The 25,341-nt window shown below is 39.6% G+C and overlaps 1 protein-coding gene across 2 annotated transcripts in view; it reads left to right on the top strand.

Annotated features, from left to right (window-relative positions):
• Positions 1-22,173, top strand: part of LOC138016679 (lethal(3)malignant brain tumor-like protein 2) — a 32,922-nt gene extending 10,749 nt beyond the window's left edge. Inside the window, exons 4-19 of one of the 2 annotated variants that reach the window (XM_068863866.1) lie at positions 1,209-1,358; positions 3,819-3,879; positions 6,161-6,678; positions 7,796-7,844; positions 8,726-8,820; positions 10,714-10,975; positions 11,399-11,728; positions 12,066-12,154; positions 12,480-12,720; positions 13,260-13,342; positions 13,543-13,772; positions 16,724-16,854; positions 16,944-17,181; positions 18,255-18,460; positions 19,420-19,775; positions 20,539-22,173. In XM_068863866.1, coding sequence (XP_068719967.1) covers positions 1,209-1,358; positions 3,819-3,879; positions 6,161-6,678; positions 7,796-7,844; positions 8,726-8,820; positions 10,714-10,975; positions 11,399-11,728; positions 12,066-12,154; positions 12,480-12,720; positions 13,260-13,342; positions 13,543-13,772; positions 16,724-16,854; positions 16,944-17,181; positions 18,255-18,460; positions 19,420-19,775; positions 20,539-20,667 — 3,168 coding nt within the window. In that variant the 3' untranslated portion in view covers positions 20,668-22,173. The remainder of the gene's footprint in view (positions 1-1,208; positions 1,359-3,818; positions 3,880-6,160; positions 6,679-7,795; positions 7,845-8,725; positions 8,821-10,713; positions 10,976-11,398; positions 11,729-12,065; positions 12,155-12,479; positions 12,721-13,259; positions 13,343-13,542; positions 13,773-16,723; positions 16,855-16,943; positions 17,182-18,254; positions 18,461-19,419; positions 19,776-20,538) is intronic. The other variant, XM_068863867.1, reaches the window with a different exon arrangement.
• The last annotated feature ends 3,168 nt before the right edge of the window (positions 22,174-25,341 follow it).

Genomic DNA, 25,341 nt, shown 5'->3' with positions numbered 1-25,341 from the left:
TCAATCCTTCTGAGATTTAGTATTATTTTTACTAGTAACCACATGTCTTCTCAGGGGGCTATTTACCTAAGACATCTATCATGGCACCATAACGACATACAGTACCAAAACAATATTGTGCCACATGTAAATAGCAACATGTACTATTAGAGCTGCATATTAAGCAAAGATAACTTGAATCTCCTGGAAGACAAAACGCAACTCAGTTGACATGACACAGCACTCTGTTACTGCACTACCACACGTACGCATTGCGTACCTATTTTTTCTTCCTGGTAGTATTCTACATATTGTGTCCCAGAAAAACAAAACACAGCTCAATTGGCAGTTATGGCATAAAGCAGTGTCAAGTTACTCAACTACCACAAGTGTGCACTGTGTACCTATTTTTTATTTCTTATCTTGGAAGGAAGCAGCTAATGCATAAGTGTTATAATTATTTTATAATGTACAGCATACATGTATGTATCATTGTCAATTAGTTTAAAACCTTTGAATAACTCCTGAGAAATTAATGGCTCAGATCATTATTAATTTTGAGGTGTCTGAAACCTAAAATTATTCTAACTTATATTTTATTGTTAGTAAATAAAAATTTCGCTTGACTGAAACTGAAAGTTGTGTGATTTAAAAATACATGCACGTGTACATTTATATACAAATTGTATTGTGTATAAAAACTATTGTAAATAAGCTGGGGCAAAGTCCAAAGATCATAGCATTTTTGTGTGCAAAAGATTTAAGAAAAAATTCTGCACGCTAAGAAACTCAATGTAAATAAATATCAAGACAGAAGGCTCTGTTATTGGATTTAAAGGTATGAACTTTGTGCCAGCAGTTGTTAATTATTATATAATTTTTATCCTGTTATACAACAGTACTAGTTTTACAGCAGATTAACTAGCATACATGTACATGTTGTGTTTTGAAAATTTAATGTAGTGGTCTTGCATGACTCACAATTTGGTTATTATTTTTTCTAATGATAGGTGTAGTGCATGAAATAAAATAATTTAAAAAATAGATTGATGTACTTATACTAAAAATTAGTATTGGTGAAACAAATGTTAAGGTGAAATATCTTGCTTATGATAACAGAATTTGTTCAGTAATTTTAAGTTTTCTGTTCAGCTGTTCATTACATGTAAGTTTTATACTTTTGTGGAATGCCGCTGCAAGCTGATTTTTTGGAATATATATTTTGGAAGGTTGACGCAGAAGCAGAAAGACAGGGTGAAATGTTAGCTTTTTATGGTGAAGAAGAGACACGTAATTATGGCAGTCCAGACCCAGGCCCAGGCCCAGCATTGGAAAAAGATGATGCCGCCATGAAGCCCGCAGATCCACCAGAAAAGAAGGTTAGGTCTCCAGGCCTGTTATTAAAGGCCAGGAGTTTGGGGGGGGGGGGGGGGGGTGGAGTGTGTTTCCCCACCTACAGCACAGTGTACCTGTAACTACACGTACCTTCTTTATTTCGTTTAAATGTCATTTACGTGACATTTTATCAATATCATTATAGGCTATTAGCTTCATGAATTATTAATACGTTTTTGAAAAAAGCATAGAGGTGTCAATTTTGTGGAATTGAGTCAGTTACAATACACAATATACATGTACAATACAGTAACCTTTATTTAATGTGGTCAATGTTCTTAGCTAATTAGCTAGTTTACAGACATGCCTCGAAAAATGAGTTTATAAATAATAACAATAATAATAGAATGAGGTTTCTCATAAAAACCTATAGAAAAATATATGCCTGTAGTTAAAAAAATATTAAAACTGAGAGTAGATCACAAGATTTTTACATAATGTTGTAAAAGATAAGCAAGATATATTTACATGTATTTGCGTGAATTAAAATGTAAAATTTGAGAAAATCCAGCTTAGGCATCAAATTCTTAAATATTCCGATTTTATTAGCGGCACGAAAATTATCTGGAAGAGCGTTCCAAATTTTGCATGCAGTATAACACCACGATTTGAGTCCTTAAGTGGTTGTATTTACTTTGGTGAGCTCAAGGATGTGTTTTCCTCTAAGATTATAAATAGTTGATCGTTCATGCAATAGCTGTCCTATTACTCTAGGGACTTTATATCCATGAGTAGCTTTGTAGACACTGGTAGCCATTTTCACAATTTTCTGATTTTTTGGGGACAGCAGGTTTTGGTACTTGGTTGACTTGTCACAGGTAACAAAGCAAATTGCTTGTTCATTGATTTTTTCAAGTTTGCCAGACCCTTTTTATCACAGTGATGCCATGACTCTGAGCAGTAATCAAAATGCAGAGCAATGAAAGCATGGAATATAGACCAAATGCATAAATGGTGGCCAAAAAATATTTTTTTGTTTATGTGCTAATTAGACTCACTAGCCTTGCTCTCAAGCAACATTTCTTTTGTATTTTGTACATGCCTACGAGGCTAGTGAGTCTAATTACTGGGTTACCTATGGCAAACCCAGTCGAGGTCTGCGTTTAGTTTGTTTGTTTTATTTTATTTATTATTATTTTTTTTTTCTGTGTCGGTAAAAGTCTTGCCTGTCACTCCCCTGGTAAGTGGTGTCTTTGTGCATAGAGCCTTCTGCGTGTATTTTCTTAGGATCGAGAGGGTAGTGGAACTGTGTAGATTTCTCTGGTGGACACAGTAGAATCATTAACTTAGCCTTCAATGGCGTCGAAAGTCATGTAACACGAATGGCGTTTTAGTGGATCCTTAAACAAAATATACCCTTATGGAGTGCAATAATGGAAAGTCAGTTGAATAAACTAGGCAGGAATCTCAAAAGCGACGAGTACTGGACTTCGACAACAATCTATCGCCCGTCGAGATGAAATCAAAGTGAGCTGTATTTACCTGAAGTACATGGTAATTTGACACGATTGAGTTTCTTGTCTTCACGCATGCAATGAAATAGGAAGAAGTTTTCGCCTCTGAGAGCAAATATGTTGTTTGTTTCAATAAGTTTTTCGCTGGAAAAGGATTCTGTGGTATTTTCTGCCTTTGTGAATTATAATGTCATGTTGTGTATTGAATTTTCGAGCTTAAGGTTGAAATGTGATATGGGAGAAGTTTTTTAGTATTGCTCTGTAAGCAGGAAGGGTTCACCAGGCCTGTTGGAAGCGTGCTTGAGTTTCAACAAAATGAGCCCCAAAATCAGTGAAAAATTGTGACGCAGATGAATAATAAAGTAGCTGCTATTTCCAAAATGATGGAATTACCTGGTGATAAATAACGTCGTATGCGTCTTGGAGAGTAAATTTTGAGTTTGCATAAACAAGAGTTGGGCAATTGTGATCTTTGTTTTGACTTCGCTCATTTCATTGTCGTAATGACACATTGCGAGTGGTATAGCTATGTTGTTCTGATAAAGGAGGTATTACAAAAGTGGAGGGTTTGTGATCACATAAAAGATCAAAGAATAAAAGGCACGTATGGAGTTTAACAATGTCAGGAAATTTCAAAATGCCCAGATTGACATAGTCGAGGTAATATTATCCATAATAGGAACATCATTAATATTATTACTCTTATTGCCTTATTCTGAAGTTTAACTACATCATAAATAGAACTATAATAATTGTTACCCCACAATATAGAATATGTTAAAATTAATAAGGATACATAAAAGAGTAGTACATATTATGGTTACTTTAGACACCAGTTTCTTTACTTCTTTACTCGCTTCTCCCGCCGCCTATTTTTATATTTAAGCCGTCTACTCCAAAACTTATTGAGAACCCTGAATACATGTATTTTATCTGTGTAAAAAGTTGTTTCCTAAGTGGTACAGGTAATTTCAATATTCTTTTTAACAGGTCAAGGAGGATTCTCCTAAGGAGGTGGTGCCAAAGGATGAGCCTCTCACAGAAAACATGGGTAATGCAAGCTTCTCTGTCAAGCATGACAGTGTTCAGGGTCATACAGTTTTGATTTACATGTATTATAATTCAGCTTGAACCAGTAAACATGACTTTGAGGCTGTGGTAAAGAAATAAAGGTCTTTAAATGAAGGTTTTTTTTTTCTCCAAAGCCTCACTGTGATGCATTTTGTCTGAGAAGGTTCAAATCTTAATAGATCAAAACTGGGCTATGACCAATATGTACATGTGTCATCGCTTGAGATACAATATATATGTTGAACCCATTTCACACTTGTGGCAAATTGGTAGTTTGGCAACTTGGCTACTGTACAAGTATGTGTATAATCGTAGTAATACTATGTACAAAAAATATATTGCACTAGTCTCACGCATTTGGACAGGACTTCCTTTGAAATTGATCTTTGATTCTCAAGTCTGGCGTTTGAATGATGTTCAAGACCTTAAATTAAGAAAAGACTCTTCAAGGGATTTATTTCCATGACTTACTATACTTTTTTCATTGCTCTTTGTTTCATAAAAATTACAAACAAATACTACATGGATACAATAAAAACTGGTCTTTCCTTTCTTTGATATCTGTGAAGGCCAACATGTCACTAGGGTGAATTGGGCTTCACGTTACAATTTACAACAGCAGTTCTTATTCATTTCCACTTGAGCAAACCTAATGGTTTCTGCAGTACTTCACTCAAAACACTGTCTTCTTCAGGGCTGTCATCCTTCTTCATAAGTTTCATCATTAAACTATAATTGTAACTTTTATTATTCATTTAAATAATTATTACCTTGAAAGGATATTTTTAAAGGCATTTACATGTAATTGAAAAGTGTAAGTAAATGATTTCTTCTTAAATTAATAATTATTTTGTTACATCTTAAATTAATTAATTAATGCTACCAACTGAACCACAAAGTAAACACAGATTTTTGCAGCCTTTTTAAACCCAGATTTGAAAAAAATAATAATTAATAGTCACTCAAGAAGGGAATGTAATTTTGACAGAACAAGCAGATTGTCAGATCATTGATTGACAACTACAGTAGATTTATTTGATTATCACAGCTTGCGATGATGCTTTAATGCTGGAAGAACACAGCAAGAATCACTTAACATTCATGTCGTTCTTAACATTAATTTTACACCTCCATTTCTTGAAAGTACCTAAAACTTTGTCTCGAGTGCTTTACATGTAATTCAGGCTGTAACAGGTTCTTTCACAGGGTACAAGTCTGGTCAAACAAGTCTACATGTGTATCCTTTGCTGATGGTACTGTTAAGCCTAAGATCGAGTTTAAGCTTAAAGATTGGCCTAAATATTGATGTTTTTTGTTTGTTTGGTTTTTTTAAAGATAAGCTTTGGTAAAGAGTTTGTGTTGTTTCAGTATTGACTTGACCTGTGACCTTTGTTTTTGAGCTAAATATGCCCTACAATCTGCTTATCGTGAAATATCAATGATATGTTTGTCCTTTTCAAGAAACGTAGGGGATCTTGTCAAAACAAATAACCTTTAAAACTTTCAGGACTCTCATGGAAAAAGCACTGCCTGTAGGTTTATTAAAATTGAATGAACTTTTATGATAAATCTCATTAGGTGTCCACAAACATAAAACCCCTCATAAACATCACTTTTGTCCAGGAATGCAAGCAATAAAAATCACAAAGTGGCTCAAGAAATCGTGTACTTAAACGTTTAGCTACAGCTGTAAAAATGGTGCTGTGCTTAATGCTCTTGATTCGACTTAATGGGAAACTTTGTCTACCTTGAAGCATCGTAAATGCCAGACGTTATGTCATTCGTTTCACTTCTGGTTACCATGGAATGTAGTAATTCATGTTTGCATGAAGAGCCGAGCATCTGTCTCCGATGGTAACGCTTAATAGTGCATGTCTCATTGGTGTGCATTTCTGGACAAGAGTGAGCTCTTGAATTTAAAGTGGTGGTGCTTGATTTCTTTCTTTTGCACACTTTTTATGTGTGCATGTATCTGACCGGTGGGGACAAGAAAATTTTGGTCATGGGGGGAGGGTGGGAAGCAGGTCTGACCCAAAAATCTTGAGGTTTAATGGCTGCTGTCTTAGTCTCGTACCCAGCCATTCTTTGTGTGGTCACGCAACGCTCCTCCCCACACAACCAACATTTGTGTCGGGAGGAGAGCGGCTGTGTAGCAGACTACTGCTGTCTTCATCTTATGCTAAATGCTCATAATTTCTGTGGTAACATTTTCTCCAAGCTCAACTTTCTTTCTAATGTGGTAACTGTTTTATCTGATACAGCAAAGTGTGAATTCTGCAACTACATTGGCATAAGGGAATCCTTTTTCTCAAAGTCCAAACGCTTCTGTAAAATGGAATGTGCAAAAAGATACTCATCCGCATCCAATATTAAACAGAAGTCAAAAGGAGACAAGATTGGGACTTCAAAAAAGAAACACAGAACTTCAGACCGACACCATAAAGTTTCTTTAAAACTCGACCTTCTTTCTAACCTAGTGACTGTTTTGTCCGATACAGCAAAGTGTGAATTCTGTTGCTACATTGGAGTAAAGGAAAACTTTTTCTCAAAGTCCAAGCGCTTCTGTAAAATGGAGTGCGCAAAAAGATACTCTGCGTCGAATATTAAAAAGAAGTCGAAAGGAGAAAAGATTGGCACTCCAAAAAAGAAACACAGAACTTCAGAAAGACATCACAATGCAACAGCAGCAGCATCTGCTTTGGCAGGATCAACTTCTGCAATAGCTTCTACAGCAAACACAGCTTCCAGTGGGAATGCTTTAGATCAAGTGGGAGATGAGGTACTGTATTTGTTGTGGCGCTGTGTCTATATGTATATTACTGTTAGGCTGTCAAGATTTTGAAGTTAATAGATGATGAGTTGTCCAGTGATTGTTGAAATATAAAAAAACCTCAAACTTGATTCTTTTGCATCGTAGGAACTCCAATTACTTCTTTTCTAATGAAACAAGTAAAAAACGTTCCATTTTTTTTAATCTTATTTAACTTCTATCCATACTTAATTATCACCAATGTTAATGCCAACCATTTTAAAATGGGTGCTTAGACATAAATCATGTTTATCAGTACTAATTATAGTAAACACTTCAATATTGTAAAGGCCTTCTCAATTTCCTTTTATCATGAAGTATGTGTCCATGCATATGGTGTGTTCACTTATCAGGCCTAAAAGCTATATTTGAGCAGAAAATTATTTCTTGTGAAGTAACTCTTTTGTGAGTTCTTTTGTCGCAGTATTAAAACTATAGTGGTTGGTATTGTTAATAAGCAGTTGATGACTTTCCCAAAAGACCAAAATATTCAATAAGTAGATCAAGGCTTTCATTCATGTATCGCACAAATTGCCGTTATGTTTCTTTGTTAGTGGCAAGAGGGAATTTAAGATCTGGCGTGTGCAGTCCTTGTCAGAACTATGCATGAGAAAGAGAGTACAAGTCGCAATTGCTTTTGCTCTGTTTTCTGATAGGAGAGATTTAAGCGAACCATCATGCATAGTCATGGTAAATTGCGAATTGTCTACTTTACTAATGGCAAGTTCCTAGTGATTCCTGGGTAGTGCGAGTGGGGACAAAAGTGGAATGAACTGCCAAACCAACCGTTCCCTCCCTCTCACAAAGGACTGGAACTACGCAAGATTCACTAGGAGCTAACCAGAAGCACAAATAGGCTATTTTCGTGAATGACATCAACAACCAAAGTTATGTCAACTTTCCCATCCAAATGTTGTAATCCTAGTGGGGTTTGAACCAACTTATTAAACAGCGTGGAAAAACAATACCGGAACTATATTGGTAGTTGTGTTCAAATGTTGCTGTGGTCAATACATGTATGTCTGGAAATCACTCTTAAGGTGAAGTTCAGTGAAAGTAACTCTATGTTATTCACATTTGATTTAAGGATGACATTGACGCACCCAGCGCAAGTGCAGTTCCATTGTCGAGAGAAGGTACTTTGAGTCATTTGGTATTTTGCGGTTTGATTGTTATCGGCCTTTTAATAACACATACGCATAATTCGTCCAGACGGATGATAAGGCTCTCTCTTCATTCGTGTTTTGTTAAGACTGGACGAACTAAAGCCGTGTTCACACTCAACGTTGATTATGATCAACTGAAGTAAATACCAGGCTATCATACTCCTTTCAATTTTATTCAATTATGGTTCTGTTCACATCTGCGAAAATTCAAATACAATACGCAGGGTAACCTCGCAGTGTGAGACAAAATGGCGCCGTATCGCGTGGCTGCCACTATTATCATCACCATCATGTGCTTGAGGCGAGAAGAGAACCAAGGATAGCTTCCGAGAATAGAAGAAGACAAATCCAAACGATCGCTCCATAAAGCGATTAGAAGTTTCCTCTGCTCATACCACCACGTGCTCGCCATTCTGTTCAATTACGCATTGTAATTACTTCAAACAACCCCTTTGAGGTTGTTTGAAGTAATTATAATCGAGTTATAATCAGGGACTGCAAGTAGTTGATGTGAACCCATTTCATATTTAATTCGATTATAATTCGATCATAATCTAGGCCTAATGTGAACACGGCTTAAGTATCTGAGGCGGATTCTCGGTTTGGGGTGAATTAAAGGACATATTTGTGGTGCGGTAAAAACACAGACACAGATGCAATTGCCCGCCTTAATTGTCATGTTGTATCACCAAAATCAATAACAGAATTTGTCTTAAATGTGTCTGGTGGCCGTCTTTATGATGTACAAACAGAACAGACACGAAGATCTTTGCGCAAGTTTGTCCATGAAAAAAAACGACAATTTTCTTTCTTAAGTTATTCCACTAACGACAATCCTTTTTTTCTGTAAGATGTTGGCGAGAACTGGCAGAATCGCAGTTTTGATTGGACAGAATACTTGAAGAAAACAGCTGCAAAAGCAGCCCCCACTCATTTATTTCAACACGTAAGTAACGCCACTGTTCATCATTTGAGTAATATGCAGTACCGATAAGTTTATGACCTACTGTAAGTTTGTCAGGCAATGAAGCTTTTAGACAGTAGCTCAGTGGAAGAGCATCCGAGCAATTAATCGTACGGTTATGGTACATTCGTCATTCGAGTCAATAGAGGGATTTAGCCTCACGTCAAACGTCGAATGGACTCTGTTAATCTGGAGTATTTAGTTCACAAAAAAAAACAACAACAATTCGGAGTCTTCCTTGTTTTTAGAAGAAGACGCTATATAAAATGAAAATTTTTACCTGTCCAAATTTTGCCAGTTTCGATGAAGCTGCTATGTGAGTCAACACGAGTTCATGAAGAAAATTGGAAAATGAAACTTATTTTTTCCTTGTTTGACTTACCAGAAAATGGTTTTGGTTTTTATTTTTTTTTCACAAAAAAAAACTTGTTATGTAGAAGACAAACAAGAAGAAACAGCAACCGGCAAACGCAAAAAATGGCAGGAAAATTATGGTCACTTTTGCCGTTCGCGTTTCACGTAAACGTCATGCTAAAATCTCACCATCACCAAGTTGTTAAAGGTAAATTAACCACTGCAAGTTTGAAGATTTGTAAGCTGTTTCGAGCGTTAGCCCTTCGCTAGAGTGAATTATTCCGACAAAGAGCTAACGCTCGAAATGTAATTCAAATCATCCTCAGAAACAGAAGCGAAGCGTTCAGCCATTTTGTTTCTGAGGAGAAGACTCCAAGGGGCTTAGTAACCAGGCAGACGTTGAACTTGACATGATAAATGTAATATCTGCAGTAAATATTACATTTATCATGTCAAGTTCACAAGCTATTGTGAATTGATTGAATGCTTTCGACCAATCAGATTTTTCATAGTGATGTCTGATTTGCCTCGACTACGTCTCGGTAAATATTTAACAATTATTCCACGAGCGCGCGTTTGATATGAGATGATAGATAGCCAACGAGGCGCGTAGCGCCGAGTTGGCTTTAATCATCTCATATCCAACAAGCGCGAGTGGAATAATTGTTTTATTAAAAACGCCCCCAAAATATAGAAAACTAGACTACAATAAAAATAAAAAGGCCCAAAAAATCACGCATATGCTTGCCGTGTTTGTAGTGTTTGTATCATGGTATAATGGCTCATAACCCATGATGGCTTAGCCAATCAAAACTCTCGAATTGCATTATCCAATGATCCACTTTTTAATAATCACCAATATTCACATAATTGTTAATTAAAGGGAAATGGTGGTGGATGCTTACCGATCCGCGAAGCTAAATGGTTTTAGCACTTTTCGATAGACGCCAAATTTGTAATATTTAACACTGAACTATTCACCGAAGTGGATGTGGCCACCGACACTGACGGCTTTAGTTGTTTTAGTTTTATACTAAAACAGTGAGATAATGTGGCACAAAAAAGTGAATTTTATCCCTGCAACGATTACAATATTTTTGGGTGTAAATCCCGCACAAGTTGCTCGGAGGTAAATAGCAAATTTTAAGGATATTCGGAGTTTGAGTGGGCAATCAAAACGCGCCTTCAACGCTGTCTACTGTTTTAGTATATAGTTAATGTATGGTCCCGAGGGACCTCATGTTTCCCGAGACGAAGTCGAGGGAAACATCAGGACTCGAGGGAAAACAAAACTAACTAGTTTCCCGAGGGACAAGACATTAAGTGCTTTGTGTTTATTTAGACTTTTCCTGCAACAATCGCAGCAAAACATCCGGAGCGGGCAACAACTACGGAATTGTATCCCGGTTGGGTTACATTTGAATTTGATCACGTGACTAAGAATCAACCAATGACAGTGCGCGTTTTGTTGAGCGAAAGTCTAGGTATATAACAATAATATTTGTTTATTTTTGGTTTCAGGTCAGCTTGAGCCCTTGTTTGAAGGGCGTGCATGTTGGAATGAAGGTCGAAGTGGTGAATTGCAGCATGGATGTTGTGGATGATACAGATGTAGCTTTTTGGGTGGCGACAGTCATTGAGATCAAGCATTACATAGTTCAGCTCCGCTATGAAGGTTACGAGTCCAGTCCAGCCGGAGACTTCTGGTTTGACTTGAGATCGAAAAACATCCATCCAGTTGGTTGGTGTGCCAAGAGAAACAAACTGCTTATCCCACCTCCAGGTAAATTGCTTTTGGTTTCAAGACTACATTAAATTACTCAACATTATTCAAGATAGATATTGAATGATTCGTAGCACGCGAGGTAGGCTCGAAAATTTTTGGAGATTTCACGAGAGGGCCTTCAGTGATGTCAGTCGGTGAGAAGTTGTTAATGGCTTTATTTTTAGTCCATTTTAACTGTGGTGGGGCATGACCGCAAATTGATTGAGAAACACTCTTAGCTAATTCACTCTTGGTCTTAAACGTCGCGAGGTGAGCCACTGGTGCGTGGAATGATCCCAAAGCAGTCATATAAAGGGGGTATATTGGACTGTGCTTACCGCTTTAGTATTCCAATTTAGGCGTAAGTACGTTGATGAATGTTACAATAAAGTTTACAGGTATTCAGTTTGAAATTGTCATTGGTGTCGTGTTTTTCTCCAGCGATCAGAGAAAAGTGCGGGAACTGGAGGGACTATCTCTTCAAATGTCTATCTGGAGCCAAGACCTTCTCAGCTGAATTTCTACAACAGCTGCAAAGTCAAGCCTACAACAGATTCCAAAAAGGAATGAAAGTTGAGGTAGCAGATCGCAAGAATATGTATTCAATGTGTGTAGCCACCATCGTGGATGTCATTGGCGATCGCCTCAGGATGCGATACGATGGACTCGATGACGACGTAGCTGAGGACTTCTGGTGTCACTATCAGTCATCAGAGATCCATCCTATTGGCTGGTCATCTTTGGTTGGGCACACGTTACAGCCGCCTATTGGTAAGCTTAGTTGCCTACGCGAATTCTCTATCTTTCGATTTCTGTGGAAGTCCCTGACTACCACTGTCACTTGAACCACCCAGTGATACAAAGGTCTGCAAAGTTGGCGCTCTATAACACGAAATATCTTTTCGAATTGTCACACTCTATGAACTAATTTGTTAGACAACATATCAAATAACAAGTTATGTGTCTGGCCAATCGCGTGAGGTTGGAGCAGACATAAATTGACCATCAGAACTGAAAATTCATCTTTGCAGCCGGCACGGAGCGCGGAAAAATACGTTTGATCAACTGTCGAGTTGGTTTACTAATTCAACATCATTTTCAATTTCAGGATGGAAGCACAGCCTCAGCAAATGGAATGAATTTTTAGCAGATGATTTGGCAAATTCCCTTGATGCACCTCAAGAATTTTTTGTGCAGGTTTGAACTTTTACTTCTCTCGTATTTTCTTCACAACGGTTCGACAGTCTTCGCAAAACTTCTGCCTGTTTGAAAATGTACGTGAAAGGCAAATGGACCACTGGGCGATTCTCCCTTCGTGGAGGAACTGCTCTTATGCGTGAATGAAATTCAAGAACATCAAGTTTTAATGGTTATCCCTGTCTTTCTCCTTTTTGCTGTCGATGAAATGCGTCCCGAAATTCCTTTATCGCTGGCTTATGATGTAGGTGAGGCCCTGTAGCATCAGTTATGTTGGATATCAGAAGAAGCTTATTTAATTTCCTCTCTCTTTCCATTTTTTTAGGATTCCACCGGTACTGCCCCAGGTGTGCACCAATTTAAAGTGGGCATGAAATTCGAAGCTATTGATCCTTTTAACCCCAGCCATGTATGCGTCGTCACCGTGATCAAAGTGCTGCGGTTTAACTACTTCGTTCTTGGGGTGGACTCATTGGCGACTTACTTTGTTTGCCATGCTAATTCAACCAATATTTTTCCGTGTGGATGGGCGCAGTCGTATAATCTCCAGCTGCATCCACCAAGAGGTAAAGTATGTTTTATCTTTTCACAATTTTTCCTTGGTATTTGATCGCGTGATCGTGAGTTTACAAGCACTCGTAATGGCTTACGAAGCAAGCCATGCACATTTCGAACACACGAAAACTGGAGCAACAATATGAGGGAATACTCAACGGAGAAAAACGCCTATCAGTTTTGGCGTGGCCAAAATGCAATTAAAAAAGTCTCTCCGGGGCTCTTGCGGAAGCGCTTGCTACAAAGGTTGTAGTATAAAAAAGTCTGTAGCGATCGCATTTGCGTCGAATGTGGAGGTTACTCGTGACAGCGTTAGAGGAATCCAACAGGCTTAGAGGTGGATCCTCGTCATTTTTCGTCAACGAACGGAATCAAACGAGGCTTTCCCGGCCTCACCTTTGGTGGGATACGAACCTAAGCAGTTTCTTACACGCAATCGGAAGGTTCGAATCCTGTTTGGAGTTCCCGCGTTTTTTCCGAGTTCCGAGTATCCACGAACCATCGTCGGAAAGTACATCTATTCAACTTATTCTTTTTGATCCCGCTACAGATTACACTACAGTTACATTCAGCTGGCCTGAATATCTCGCCAAGACCGGGGGTATCGAAGCTCCATCATATTTATTTAAACAGGTAAGCGATAAAAAATACCTCTTACTAACCGAGTTCGAGGTCCGTGCTGTAACTTACGGACCGAGGATCCGTATAAGTGACGGTACGGACCGATACAACGATGTTAGTAACACTGAACATTGATTATGTCTCTGAAGGTAACAAGGCGCGCCGAAAAACTAATCATTTTTCTTTTTCTTTATACTTTACCCGTAAATCAGGAGAGTAGAAGTGAAAACGGATTTAAGATAGGCAGCAAACTCGAAGCCGTGGATCTGCGTGAACCAGCCCTGATATGTCCAGCAACAGTAACTGATATAAAGGGGCCTCTACTGAGAATTCACTTTGATGGATGGGATGAATCATATGATCAACTGGTTGATATGGACTCCCTGGATATTTTCCCAGTTAGCTTCTGTGCCTCCGTATCACATCCTTTGCAGCCGCCAGGGTAACTATATCCTTATTTGTTTTAACCCTGTCATTTTTTAGGGAACATGTAACTCGCGTGTGAAAATGTTACCACGCAAAGACGACTTCACACCGCGTCTCGTTCTCGCAAGGACCACTGTCTGAAGCTGTGGATGAATGAATTAACTTCATCTATACATGTACTCGGAAATAATTGTTAGCATACAGTTGGTTTTCGAATTCGCCGAGTCCCCAATTATGTAATAGACCTTATGCATAAATGGCGGTCACATTTATAATTCTTTTGTCCACGTGCAAATTAGCCTACCAAGCTTCATTTTAAAGCAAGAATTCTTTTCAATTCACTGTATGGTATGGAGGCCTGGTAGGCTAATTTGCACTTCAACTAAAGAATTATAAATTGACCGCCATTTATGAATAAGGTCTATGTAAAAAGGTAAACTGTTCATTAACAAAGTAATATTTCAAAAACGAGTCCAAGTGTTTCATCAGGGTTTCCAAACACAGGGATGTAGCTAAGAATAAATTTATCCTGTTAAAGGTTCTCTTGAGGCGATAAGTTCATGCTCTGAGCGTCAAAGGGATCTGGTAAAAAGATTGTTCCCAGTGTCTCGCAACACCCGGCATTCTTCCAGATGGTGAATACGCCGAATTCGGACAGAGAAGACACGCACACTGTCCTTAAAACAACGATTTTATTTCATTTCCAGTGTCGATAAAGTCTAGTGATAATACTAACAGATATTCAATTGTTTTTGTTAACACATAGAATGACTTTTAAACTTTGTATAGAATAATTTGCGATCTTCTCAGTGACTACAATCGACGGCCAAAATTCAGCCGGCGATCACCCCTTTCTCAGGCGACGATTTTCACTGGCTGCCGGCGCTTAGCGACATCCCTGGAAACACGAAGAAGAATTTGAGGAATGTTTTCGAGTGTTTGGAAACCCTGATGAAACACAAGGCACGAGTTGAATGGCTTCTCAATCGGAGCCTAATTTTGGAACGATGAAACAGAAAACAAAAAAAAGCACACGTTTATTTAGTTTTTCGTTTTCTTTTTTCCATTAACACATCTGCATACTGGCGTTAGATATTGTTTTTGTGTTTTATAACAAGTTCGGCTTTTTATTTAGAGTCATTTTCATTTTGCATTGACCTCCTCGGTTTTAATTTTGAGAAATGGACGAAGTTACAAACTCAGCGCTCAGCGGCCGTATTTCTAAACTAGCAACATTTGTGGAAGTCTAGTTTCAAATTCAGTCAGACCACTTACTTAAAAAAAAACCTTTAAGGGGGGTTCTTTTTGACTTCAGGCCCTGTTCTTATGTACACTCCCATCGGCCATTTCTCAGGTCCGAGAACGGCGATAGACAACCCGCTTTGTGAACACACTCAGTTAATGAACGTTGACCATATTTGGTGAAGTCACGGGACCACAATAGAAAACACCCTACAACTAACGCAGGATACAATTTGAACGAATAAAATTCACATGATCAGACGTAGAAGTTCAGTAGCGTAAATGCGTCGTATGGCTTTGTTGAAATTTTGAATTTTGTCGAAGATGTTACGTTTCTTAAGGGTTATGATCACAAATTTGTAGCAATCATGTACGATCTACTTTTAAAAAACGATAATCCCATACGCAGGATGATGCGGGTGGTTTTTATCTTTCCTGTCGTGTGGAAATAATAGCGTTGCGACCATTTTCCTTTTTTCTTTTGAAACCCGCATCTTTTTCGGATGAAGACTGACACTAGTTACGCATACGCATTCTTGCATATCAGTTCAAATTAAGCTAGGGATTCCACCAGTCTGGTTTTGTCTCTTCGTGACATGTAAAGTAGGCGTTTTTCGCATTCTTTTGTCTCGAAAACCTCTCCTGAAAATTCGGTTCTTGTAAACACAAACTCGGAGTCCACAACTTGCATCATGTTGGTAGTTGCGTGATTAAAGTAGTGTCCATATCTTCTTAAAATGTTTTGCATTTGACTTGTAACTATGTGAGACAATTCCGCGTCGCGTTGGGTTGATTTTCATCCTGTCCAGCTGGAACAGGAAGGCCGCTAACTGCTGATTTTTGCTTTTGGAGAAAGAGGTAGCTGTATCGTTCGAAAATTTGGTCGGCTTACCTTGCGTAGAATTTTTTTACTTGTTTCTTGAACAGTGGTTGTATGATCCACTAGTTTCTCCGGCCAATTGATTCGACTGCGCAGTCGAAGCTGACAGCCCCTTCAAACTACGCCTCGGCATTGCGTAAGACATAATGTCCTAAACAAGAACATAAACAAAGGATCACAGATAAATTCAAGTCTTTTAATCAGTTTTTCAGAGAGTTAAACGTTTCATATTTTCCGCCATTGAGATGCTCGGTCAGCGGGCGGCACTTTTGCACGAGAACACTGCTAACAATTCGCTAGCAGAATTTCGTTCCTAGCAACAGGCTAGAAGTTAAGAAGGACCCCCTTAAATTACGATAAAAGAAGCTGCCTTAAGATAAATATTCGCAAAAAAGAGCTTTAGTAAAAACAGAACGGTAAAAATTTGATTTTCACATCAGTACTTGTGCGCTAGAGGTTGAAAGTATAGCCAGAAGTGAAACTCGCCATCTCGTTTGCTATCATTGCGAATTTTCAAACCGTTTGACATTTCAATTCCACCGGTTGAGTAAAATGATTTTGAACCTGAACGGCCTCAAATGTCCTTGCTCTTTCAAGTCTACAAATTTGCTCAACCCAGGACCCTGACCAAAAAAGACCTTTGCCCTGGGGAAGATATCAGTTATTTCATTCCGGATCCTTAAGTGTCGTCATAAGAAAGCCCGTGACTGTGCGATTTTGATAAATTTACAAGAAAGAGGTTCGAGAGAAGATTATAAGAATTTCTCTATTTTCAGAGTTCCAGGGGTCAAAGTGTCCAAATTAAAGTTAAAATAGACTGAAATATTTTCTTTTATGATTTGTAGCCCAATGCCAGACAGATACGTGGAGCGGTATGGACCGGTAACAGATGTCAGTCGACAAACTGTACCGAGACCCATGAGCCGACCAGTAAAGAGGAGAACCTCCACAGATGATGACGGCCAGAAAAAGAAAGGTTAGTGGGAAGAAGAAAACAATTAACTGAATAACACCACCCATCTCAACTTATGAGTGATTATTGATCATTTCGTGTTTGTCTTTCAGCCGCTAAACCCCTGTATCCGCAAGAAATCGTCTATATAAACAAGCGCTGTTGCCTGGGCCCCAACCTGAATCGCGACCTGGTGCGCAGTCTTCCCGATGCTGTCCGCGGCTCCGTTGTTGGACCTGAAAAACAAAACATTATGCGCCTGTGTATGCAACATCTCGTGTCGTCCTCCCTCAGTCCCAAGCAAGTCTTGGAACTATTTAGCCGCGAATTTTACCAGAGCAAAAAGAATAGGTACAAAGACCAAGTGTTTGTGAACAAAACGTGAAGTAATCATTTTGTGTTTTTTACGTAATTTCGCTGTTAGTGGGGTTTTACAGGGCTCGAAATTGCGACCAATACAGTCGCATTTGCGACTAAATTTTTCCCTTAGCGACTAAAATATCTGGAGAAGTCGCAAATTTGCGACTTGTTGTCACCTTCGCTGTTTCGAAACAAAAGGGTTAGCAGTTGCCACTTTGCTGCCACTTTTGCTAAAATAAATAAAGAAATGACAAAGTTATTTTGTTTCTCGCTGTGACTTTTCTCTGAAGATAGCGTAATTGTAGAGTAATTTAGCTGCGATGTTACGTGCACAGCTCCATTTCTTCGATCATTCGCCATTTTCAGCGGTTTCTTTACACACAAGTATTGTGGGCTCATATTTTTTTGCTAAACCGCTGACAACACAATGCAGCGCGGCGATTTTGCGACTAAAATTTGCGAAATTGCGACAAAATTTTCGTATCTTATCGCAAAATGCGACTGGATTTTTTCGTTAATTTCGAGCCCTGTTTTATATTAGAGATGAGCACAGAAACATTTGCCTCACAATATCTGCCAATTAGAGGAAAAATAGCAAAACCCAGTGTTACTTGCTCCCACACTTTTTCCCGCGTTTAGTGCCGGCTGCATGTTTGCGCTACGATTGGCTCATTTGATTTTCTCCGTCCACTGTGATTCCTCAGTTGTTTTCACTAGTACAAACATGAACCAATCAGAATCATGATAAGAAGCCAATGCAGTTGCCCAAAGCGCGGGAAACTGCACGGTTCGTTGGGTGGTGAAAAAGTGGCACGTAAAATGTTTTTGCCAAGAAGGAAATAGTTTAGAATTTTTGACCTCACACTGTTAAAGCTGGTTTTTCACCAGTGACGCAAGCATAACCATAATAAACACACGCAAACTTTGTAACAAGGCACAATTATTAACAACAATTTAATGCACATGTGTATGTAGCTTGTGCCTATCCATGCGTCAATAATGAAAACGAACTTCAAGGAACGATTACATTCGTACCAAAGCCCTCTTTTGTTGTTTTATTGCAGGGAGTTACAGCTAGGCGGTACGGTTTGTATCGAGACGAAGAGCAAGAATGGCAAGCGGCTAATGCGGCGTGTCAGAGTTGTGAACAAGGCAGAACATTTACAGCCGTATCTTAAGCGAGTCTGTGAAGTCCTAGGGTGTTGCTCAGAGTTCATAAGTTCCATTCGATATCCCTTGGGGCACTGTACACAAACTTGCTGCTTAAAAGGTTAGTGTTAGGTTGTGTTCTATTGAGTTCTACTGCGTGAAAAGCGTTCTTGATTGGATTGGTTAATCACTCTTTCAATCTGCTCCGAACGTGGTTGAAATGCTTGAAAACGACGTATAGCATCTGATTTCGTTATTTTGGGCCTAAACTGGTCTAGCATGTCTCCAGCTGCAGGTGACACTTGGTGATAATTATTACCAGGAGGCAAGAGATACCTTGTTTTAAGCCGTAAAAGTTTGCAAAATGTGTTTTATTGAAAAACTACAACTTGCAACAAGGCCTCTGATTTTTTAGTCATCCTCTCGCCCGTTGCTAAGCAACTAGTTTCCAAAACTACAACCTGGCCAAACAAGTGAACCGATTTTGGTTGAATCGGTTGATGCCAAACGACCACGACCATGGATACAATATGATTCTAAGCTCTGTATGGGGTTTTTACAACAGAAGGCATCAGACTTCCAGCCTCCGGTCAGCCTTTTTAATGTGTTGGTCTATTTCAAGTAGTACACGTGGTTCCATTTTTTCCATGGACCACTTTCATAAATGGCGACCACCTTTACTTTCCTTTGTATTTATGTTAATTAGACCTACCTCCCTCGGTCATTTTGAAAGAAAAATTCTTTTGAAACTTGCGCGTCGTAGCGAGGCTAGATAGGCGTATTGGCATTGAGACAGAAGAGTATTTAATTTGGCCGCCAATATAAAGAGGAACCCCTTTACTTAAAGGCCCACATTCGCCCAAAAGTCATTGCGCACCGTGACTGAATTTCCTGTGACACGGAATTACTTAAATATCTGACATGTTGTTTCCCGCGTGATTCGCCTGAGTGCCTTTAGCCAATCACATCGCTATTTGGACAAGTCATCATTTGAAAAACAAAAACAAACGACCGCAATGACTTTTGGGCGAAGGTGGGCCTTTAAAGAGACTCTTTTTCTTTCCGCTTCACTCCTTCCAGGCAAGGATAACGGGGTCACCTCATCAAGCGACGGACGCGCTCTCCATGATTCGGCTTCAGGCGTCCCATCGCCAGCCGGCCTCGTAGGTCTGCCTCTGCATACCAAATATCAACAGCACTCTGCCGGAGCAGTGTCGCACCTAGCCACGGAGAGGGATTCATCGCACGACTCCATGGTTTCCTCCACCAGTAATCTTCCCTCATCATCCGAATCGCAGGGATCAGACGCCGCTTCAGTGCTCTTATATCAGAGCAGTAACAGCGGCAAGGACCCTCGTCTGTGGAACGTACAGGAGGTCACTAACTTCATGTACTCCATCGGATGCTCGAATTACGCCGAAGCTTTCGTCAAAGAGGTGTGTATTTCTCTCGTTCATCGTGATAAGAGGACTTTTCGCTGTGAAGTTAAGCAGTATTCTTGTTTCTAAATGAGTTTTGTAAAGTCCTCCTCACACGTGTAAGTAGACGCAGACGCAAGTGCGTTCACTCTTTGGACGCAACATAGTTAATAGAGGGGATGGTTTGGAAGCTCGGCAAACATCAAAGGGGCAAACAAGATGCCAAGATTTAGGTTGGAAAGTCCACGACCGCGCTCATACACTATGCATAAATTACGTAACCAACACGTTTCTATTGGTTAGTTCCTCAGTTCAGGAGTAAACAACTATTGTGTTTTGTGCACGGTCATAGCCAAAAAAGAGAACAAAAACCTACAACAAAGAAACTTGTCTCGTTTCATAACCATTCTCCTGTAGTAACTATGGATGCAACTAGATTGGTCGAAAACTATACCCCTGCTCTGTTTCCGTTTCGTTTGGGTTTGCGTTTACAATGGCTTCCTTAAACTTGAAAAGCCGTAAAGCAAAGGCAAACAGCGCGTTTGTCGCGAGGAAAAGAAAAATGTATTTTTGGCGTGTGCTCATTTGCTCTTCAGTTTTGGCCCTAAATATAAATGAGTTTAAATGTCGAAGACTAAGGGCTATCGCTTGAAACGTCAGCCATTTTATCTTTTCACGGTGGCAATTCGATCTTTTATCAACTCGTTTGATAAGGTCAAAGAACGCTGACTTGTTCTGGAAGGGTTCCCTTTGAATTGTCATTATTTTTTTCCTTTTTTAGGAAATCGACGGTCGCGCTCTTCTACTACTGACGCAAGAAATGCTGGAGTCGTTAACTGAGAATAAACTCGGACCCATGACTAAAATCCAGAGCGCGGTCAAAGCTCTCAAGCAAGACTGGGGCATATGAAAAAATTAATTCAGCTAATATATCATGAATCATTCCATTTTATTTCGAATCATTGGCATATACCGAATGCGAAAATGGCCGGCAATAAATTATTCTTTTATGCTTGTGCAAACTGATCTGACTAGCCTCGTTTTACAGCAAAAATTTTTTGAATTTTACATGCGCTAACGAGGCTAGTAAGGCAAATTAACACAGACAAAAAATAAGCAATCGGCGGTCATTTTTGCATTCTGTCAATTAAAGATGTCCTAATGGCTATCTGAGTTTTGTAGGAAAATCGGTACTCTTTGTAACTATTTTAATTTTCCCAGCTCTTCGTTTTGTGGTCTGAATCGACGTGCAAATTCTCCTTTTTCGTCCCGTATGTTTTTATAGCTCAAGTTGGGAGATTAGAAAGTCAATGTAACCTTTGTGTTTGTTTTGATTGAACATGACACAAAGTCCGACTGGGAGTCGATATTCTCAGGAGAGTTGGGATTCGGACCATTGCAAGGGACGAAGGGCTGGAGTGTAGTTGTGTAGGCTTAATGTTAAAAAATATAATTATGGATATGAATTAAATATGTCATGTGTCCTGATCACGGTAAGTCGTCGGAGCTTACGCAAGGCAACAACGACGGCTACGAGAACGCCACAAAACAATTAAATTAATGAGCAAAAACAATACCTCAGCACGCCGCGCACGTGCTTTTTGCATTTTGGTACATTTCTTTGCCGTTCTCGTCCTGACAACAGGGAGCTTAAGCAAGGATGACGACGACGATTCGTCCTGACAAAAGGGAGCTTAAACGCCACATAACAATAGGTTTAATTAGCAAAAACAATAGCTTTGCACGCGCTGCACGTGCGTTTTACATTTTGATACATTTCTTTGCCGTTCTCGTCTTGACAACGTCGTGAAATTATCAAATTTGAGGTCATCATGTGGAGGACTAGAGCACCTGGCGATGAAGTTTCAGTTTTTTTCTCCAAATATCCCCACCGTTCTCACCAATTTAAATCGTGGAATGTGGACTCACACTTTCTAAGCCGAGCGACTTGGAGTAATCGCAAAATTATTGTAGTAACGGGAAATAATATTTTTAGACAACGTTCTCGTAGCCGTCGTCGTCTTCCCTGCTTAAGGTCCCTACTGACGTGAATTGGCCAAGTTTGAGGTTGTGTAGAGGACGTGAGAACCTAAAGAAACATTTTAATTATTTTCCCAAAGAACCACACCGTTCATGCTAATTTTATTCCTGCAATGTTGATACACACTTTCCATTCCGAACGACTTGGGGTTATAACGAAATTATTACAAGAACGGAAAATAATATTCTTAGAAGACGTTCTCGTTGGGGGCGTTGTCGTCCACGCATAAGATCCCTATTTACTGGCTTTCAGACTTTCATTTCTTGGTTTGTCGTGTCACTGCATTGTAACTTGGTTATCGTACTTCAAACCTGTCGATAATCAATTACTTCAAACAGATCTCTTGTAAAAATATATGTTAATGAATATGTGCAATGGTGGTGCTGGTTTCTGACCTCAGATTCAGTATTTGATGATTGCTGGTATGCAGAGAATTTTTACTAAAATGCTCATGCGCAATTGAAATTTGGAAAAACTTTAATGAAGTTACGCAGGCAATCACACAGACATCGACTATAAAGGTAACTATCAGTTATTATTTGAATCTTTTTTGGCAATTTCCAGCGTGACAAGTGATATTGATTAGGACGTTTATCGATGGTGTTGGTTTAGTTACAGAAGTCATTCCTTCAATGCAGGGGCGGACCCTTCCTTCCTGAGATGACCTGCGGCTTTCTAATACAACTGGTATTCTGGTATTCTGCAAAAAAAAACGTCACCAGTTAGTTACGCCAATCCTTAGTGGTGCACGCCCTGCTAAGAAAATTCCTGCATCCGCTCCTGCAAGAAGTCATGAAATTTTAACGAGAACTGCGAGTGAGCTTACAACGTTGTTATCTGTTTTCTCTGGAAGACTTCCTTTGTCGGTTGCGTTGCGGTGGTCAGAACTGGAGTGAACTTTGTCAAATCCCTAAAGAGGGAACAGCGGGGACGTGAAAATCCCCCCTTTTCCTCCTCTTTTTGTCTGCCTCTAAGGCTCACTTACTTGTTACTGGCCCCCAACAGGATCCCGTTCACAAGCTAGGAAATCCACCTTTAAACTTTTCATTAATCAATTCGCAATTTCTGTTAGGGACAACTTGCTTTCCTCGTTCTCTGATTTTGCCTGTTGTTCACGGGCATTTAAATCAGAGAAAATGGGCAATCTACTGTTGCTCAATTTCCAAATTATTGTTCTTCCCTTTTTAAAGAAACTACTCCAGCAGTTGCAATTAATTGAAAATGTATTTTATTAGGTTTTGATTCTTCTGCAGGCGACTTCATAGCTCTAGGTAGCGCTTTCTTATCTCGTTTCTCACTCGCTAAATAACGTTTGATAACTTGCGAGCACGACCCCTGTTATAGCGATAGATTCGCGCGCGAGTGGCACCAACAGCTCGTGTACTGCACCTAAGTTCTCGATCGTCGAAAGGAGGTATCCTTGTTAACGTTCAGGTTACGAAGATCCTGAGATATGCTTTCCTTGGTATGGTAATTTTGTATTTCAATCCCAAACAGGAAAACATTAGAAATTAATTATTGACCATATTTCCTTTATCAAATGGCAATCTTTCGCTGCAAAATCTGTATGAAGCTTTCTTTTTTACCGCCCTTGTCGCAAAACTCAAATCCAATTTAAATCTTGTACAGTCCAATTCTTAATTATGTATAATGAAACTTAAACTTAAATAGATTTGCAAAAGGTGTTAGTTGCCTGCAAATTTGTGCTTGAATAAACCAGGGGATGTCAAACTCTACAGTCTCGGTCGTCCCAGTAACTTGTGGACCAGGCGTTGTAAGGGTAGTGGGAAGAGAGGAAGAGGAACGGCTCTCCATGTTATTTCATTGATCAGGAGCCCGTTACTAGGAGCGTACGACTTCGCTGTATTTGCACAACGACATTTTACAAACTGAGTTATGTTTAGATTGATTTTCCCGCGAAACCAGACCTTTACAGCCTATCACAAGTCTTGCGTGAGAAATTATTACCCATAGGATTGAGAACGGTCACTCGTGCAAACCAAATCTTATTTAAGAACTCGTGTTCTTAAAAAGCTTTTTGACTGGTAATTTTGATTTTGATCAAATTCTACTGAATGATCGACCACTTTTGTCCTGATTATATGGCGATGGCAAAAACTTGAGCGAAGCTTGAACATCGAGCAGGATTGTGAGGTTGCGGAGCCGCGTAAATGCGATAATTTTTGGCACCATGCTGGAATCTTAAATTATCGACCTTTTCACGTACCCAAGGCTGGGAGGCGAGCGACCTTTGGAAGTGGGAGAAATTCGGCTAAATTCTCGAGGCACTCAACCTTGGAAGCTGCACGCGCTGTCGTTTTTATTATATGGGTGGAGGCACAGGCGCCGCAAGCTCAGTGTGAGGGAAGCCAACAAATATATGGATTTTTTATGGGAACCCCGATAAAAGACCTGAGAAGATAATTTTACGAAAAAAAAAGCCTAACCTTATTGCTATTGTGGGTCGCTTCCTTCCTGTGTGTTTTTTCCCAGATTCGACGCGAGTTGAGCCATTATCAGTTCCTCCGTTGTCAACGATTATAGTAAAATACCAAGGCTGAACACTGAATTCTCAGGAGCCCACCAAATTGAGTCAAATATTCCTGGTTAAAATGTTCCTTCGGCCACAAATCCAGCGTAGAATTCAAGGGCAAAGGTTCTTCTTTCATTTCGATCCGTTAGCCCTGCCAGTGACGTCAGGCGGCTGTTAGTGTCCCAAAACGAAACGATACAACGATGGAAAAGAACCGGTTTCACTTTGAACACCACACGGCGACCGTTGAGTTCGGTTTGGTAACGAGTCTTTGTTTGTGGCTCGGTAACGAGTCTTTGTTTGGTGACGTCGTCAGGGACGACAAACAAGACAAATCAAGACTCGTTATTAGGCCTAGGGTTGTCTGCCCGTGAGCACACTAGCTAAGTAAAGACGAATCCCATGCCTCAAAGTTGAGAGTTATGACTGGAATGAGGTGAGACACTTCGTGACACGTCACGTGGCAATACCTGACAACCTCAGTGTTAACCCATGAATAAAGGGGTAGTTTCTAAAGAAACTGTGGTGCTGCGTCGGTGGGGAAGTAGTATACAAAAATTTGGTTTTATCAACGGAGTTGATAATGTAAATTGGCCACCGTACAGAGATTCTACATTATCAACTCCGTTGATAAAACCAAATTTCAGTGTTAACCCGTTTTGAAAGATGAACAACACTCTGTGTAGGCAGAGAATAACTGCCTACACAGCAAAGGAGACTATTCCAGGCACAACCCAAATTCTAGACCTTTTTCTACACCAGGGAAATCGGTTGAATGTTACGGCCGCGTGAAACCTGAACAAGAGGGATGGGGCGAGAACCGCCAGTCGAGTGCTGACAGTAAATCGTGACAGTGTACGTACGTAACGACAAAATATGATGGAAGCTGATCCAACGACCTGATTCCAGAAAACCTGGAAACTTCTTTGCTGGAGCTTAAGGAGCTTGGATTTTCTCGAGTTCCTAAAGAACAGCAGAAAGACGCTGTAAAGCAGCTTATAAACGGAGGT

The sequence above is a fragment of the Montipora capricornis genome, chromosome 9, assembly GCF_036669925.1.
Source record: "Montipora capricornis isolate CH-2021 chromosome 9, ASM3666992v2, whole genome shotgun sequence".
In the NCBI taxonomy this organism is placed as follows: domain Eukaryota; kingdom Metazoa; phylum Cnidaria; class Anthozoa; order Scleractinia; family Acroporidae; genus Montipora; species Montipora capricornis.
Note: the sequence above shows the minus strand (reverse complement) of the source record. Positions and strands in the feature narration are given on the sequence as shown.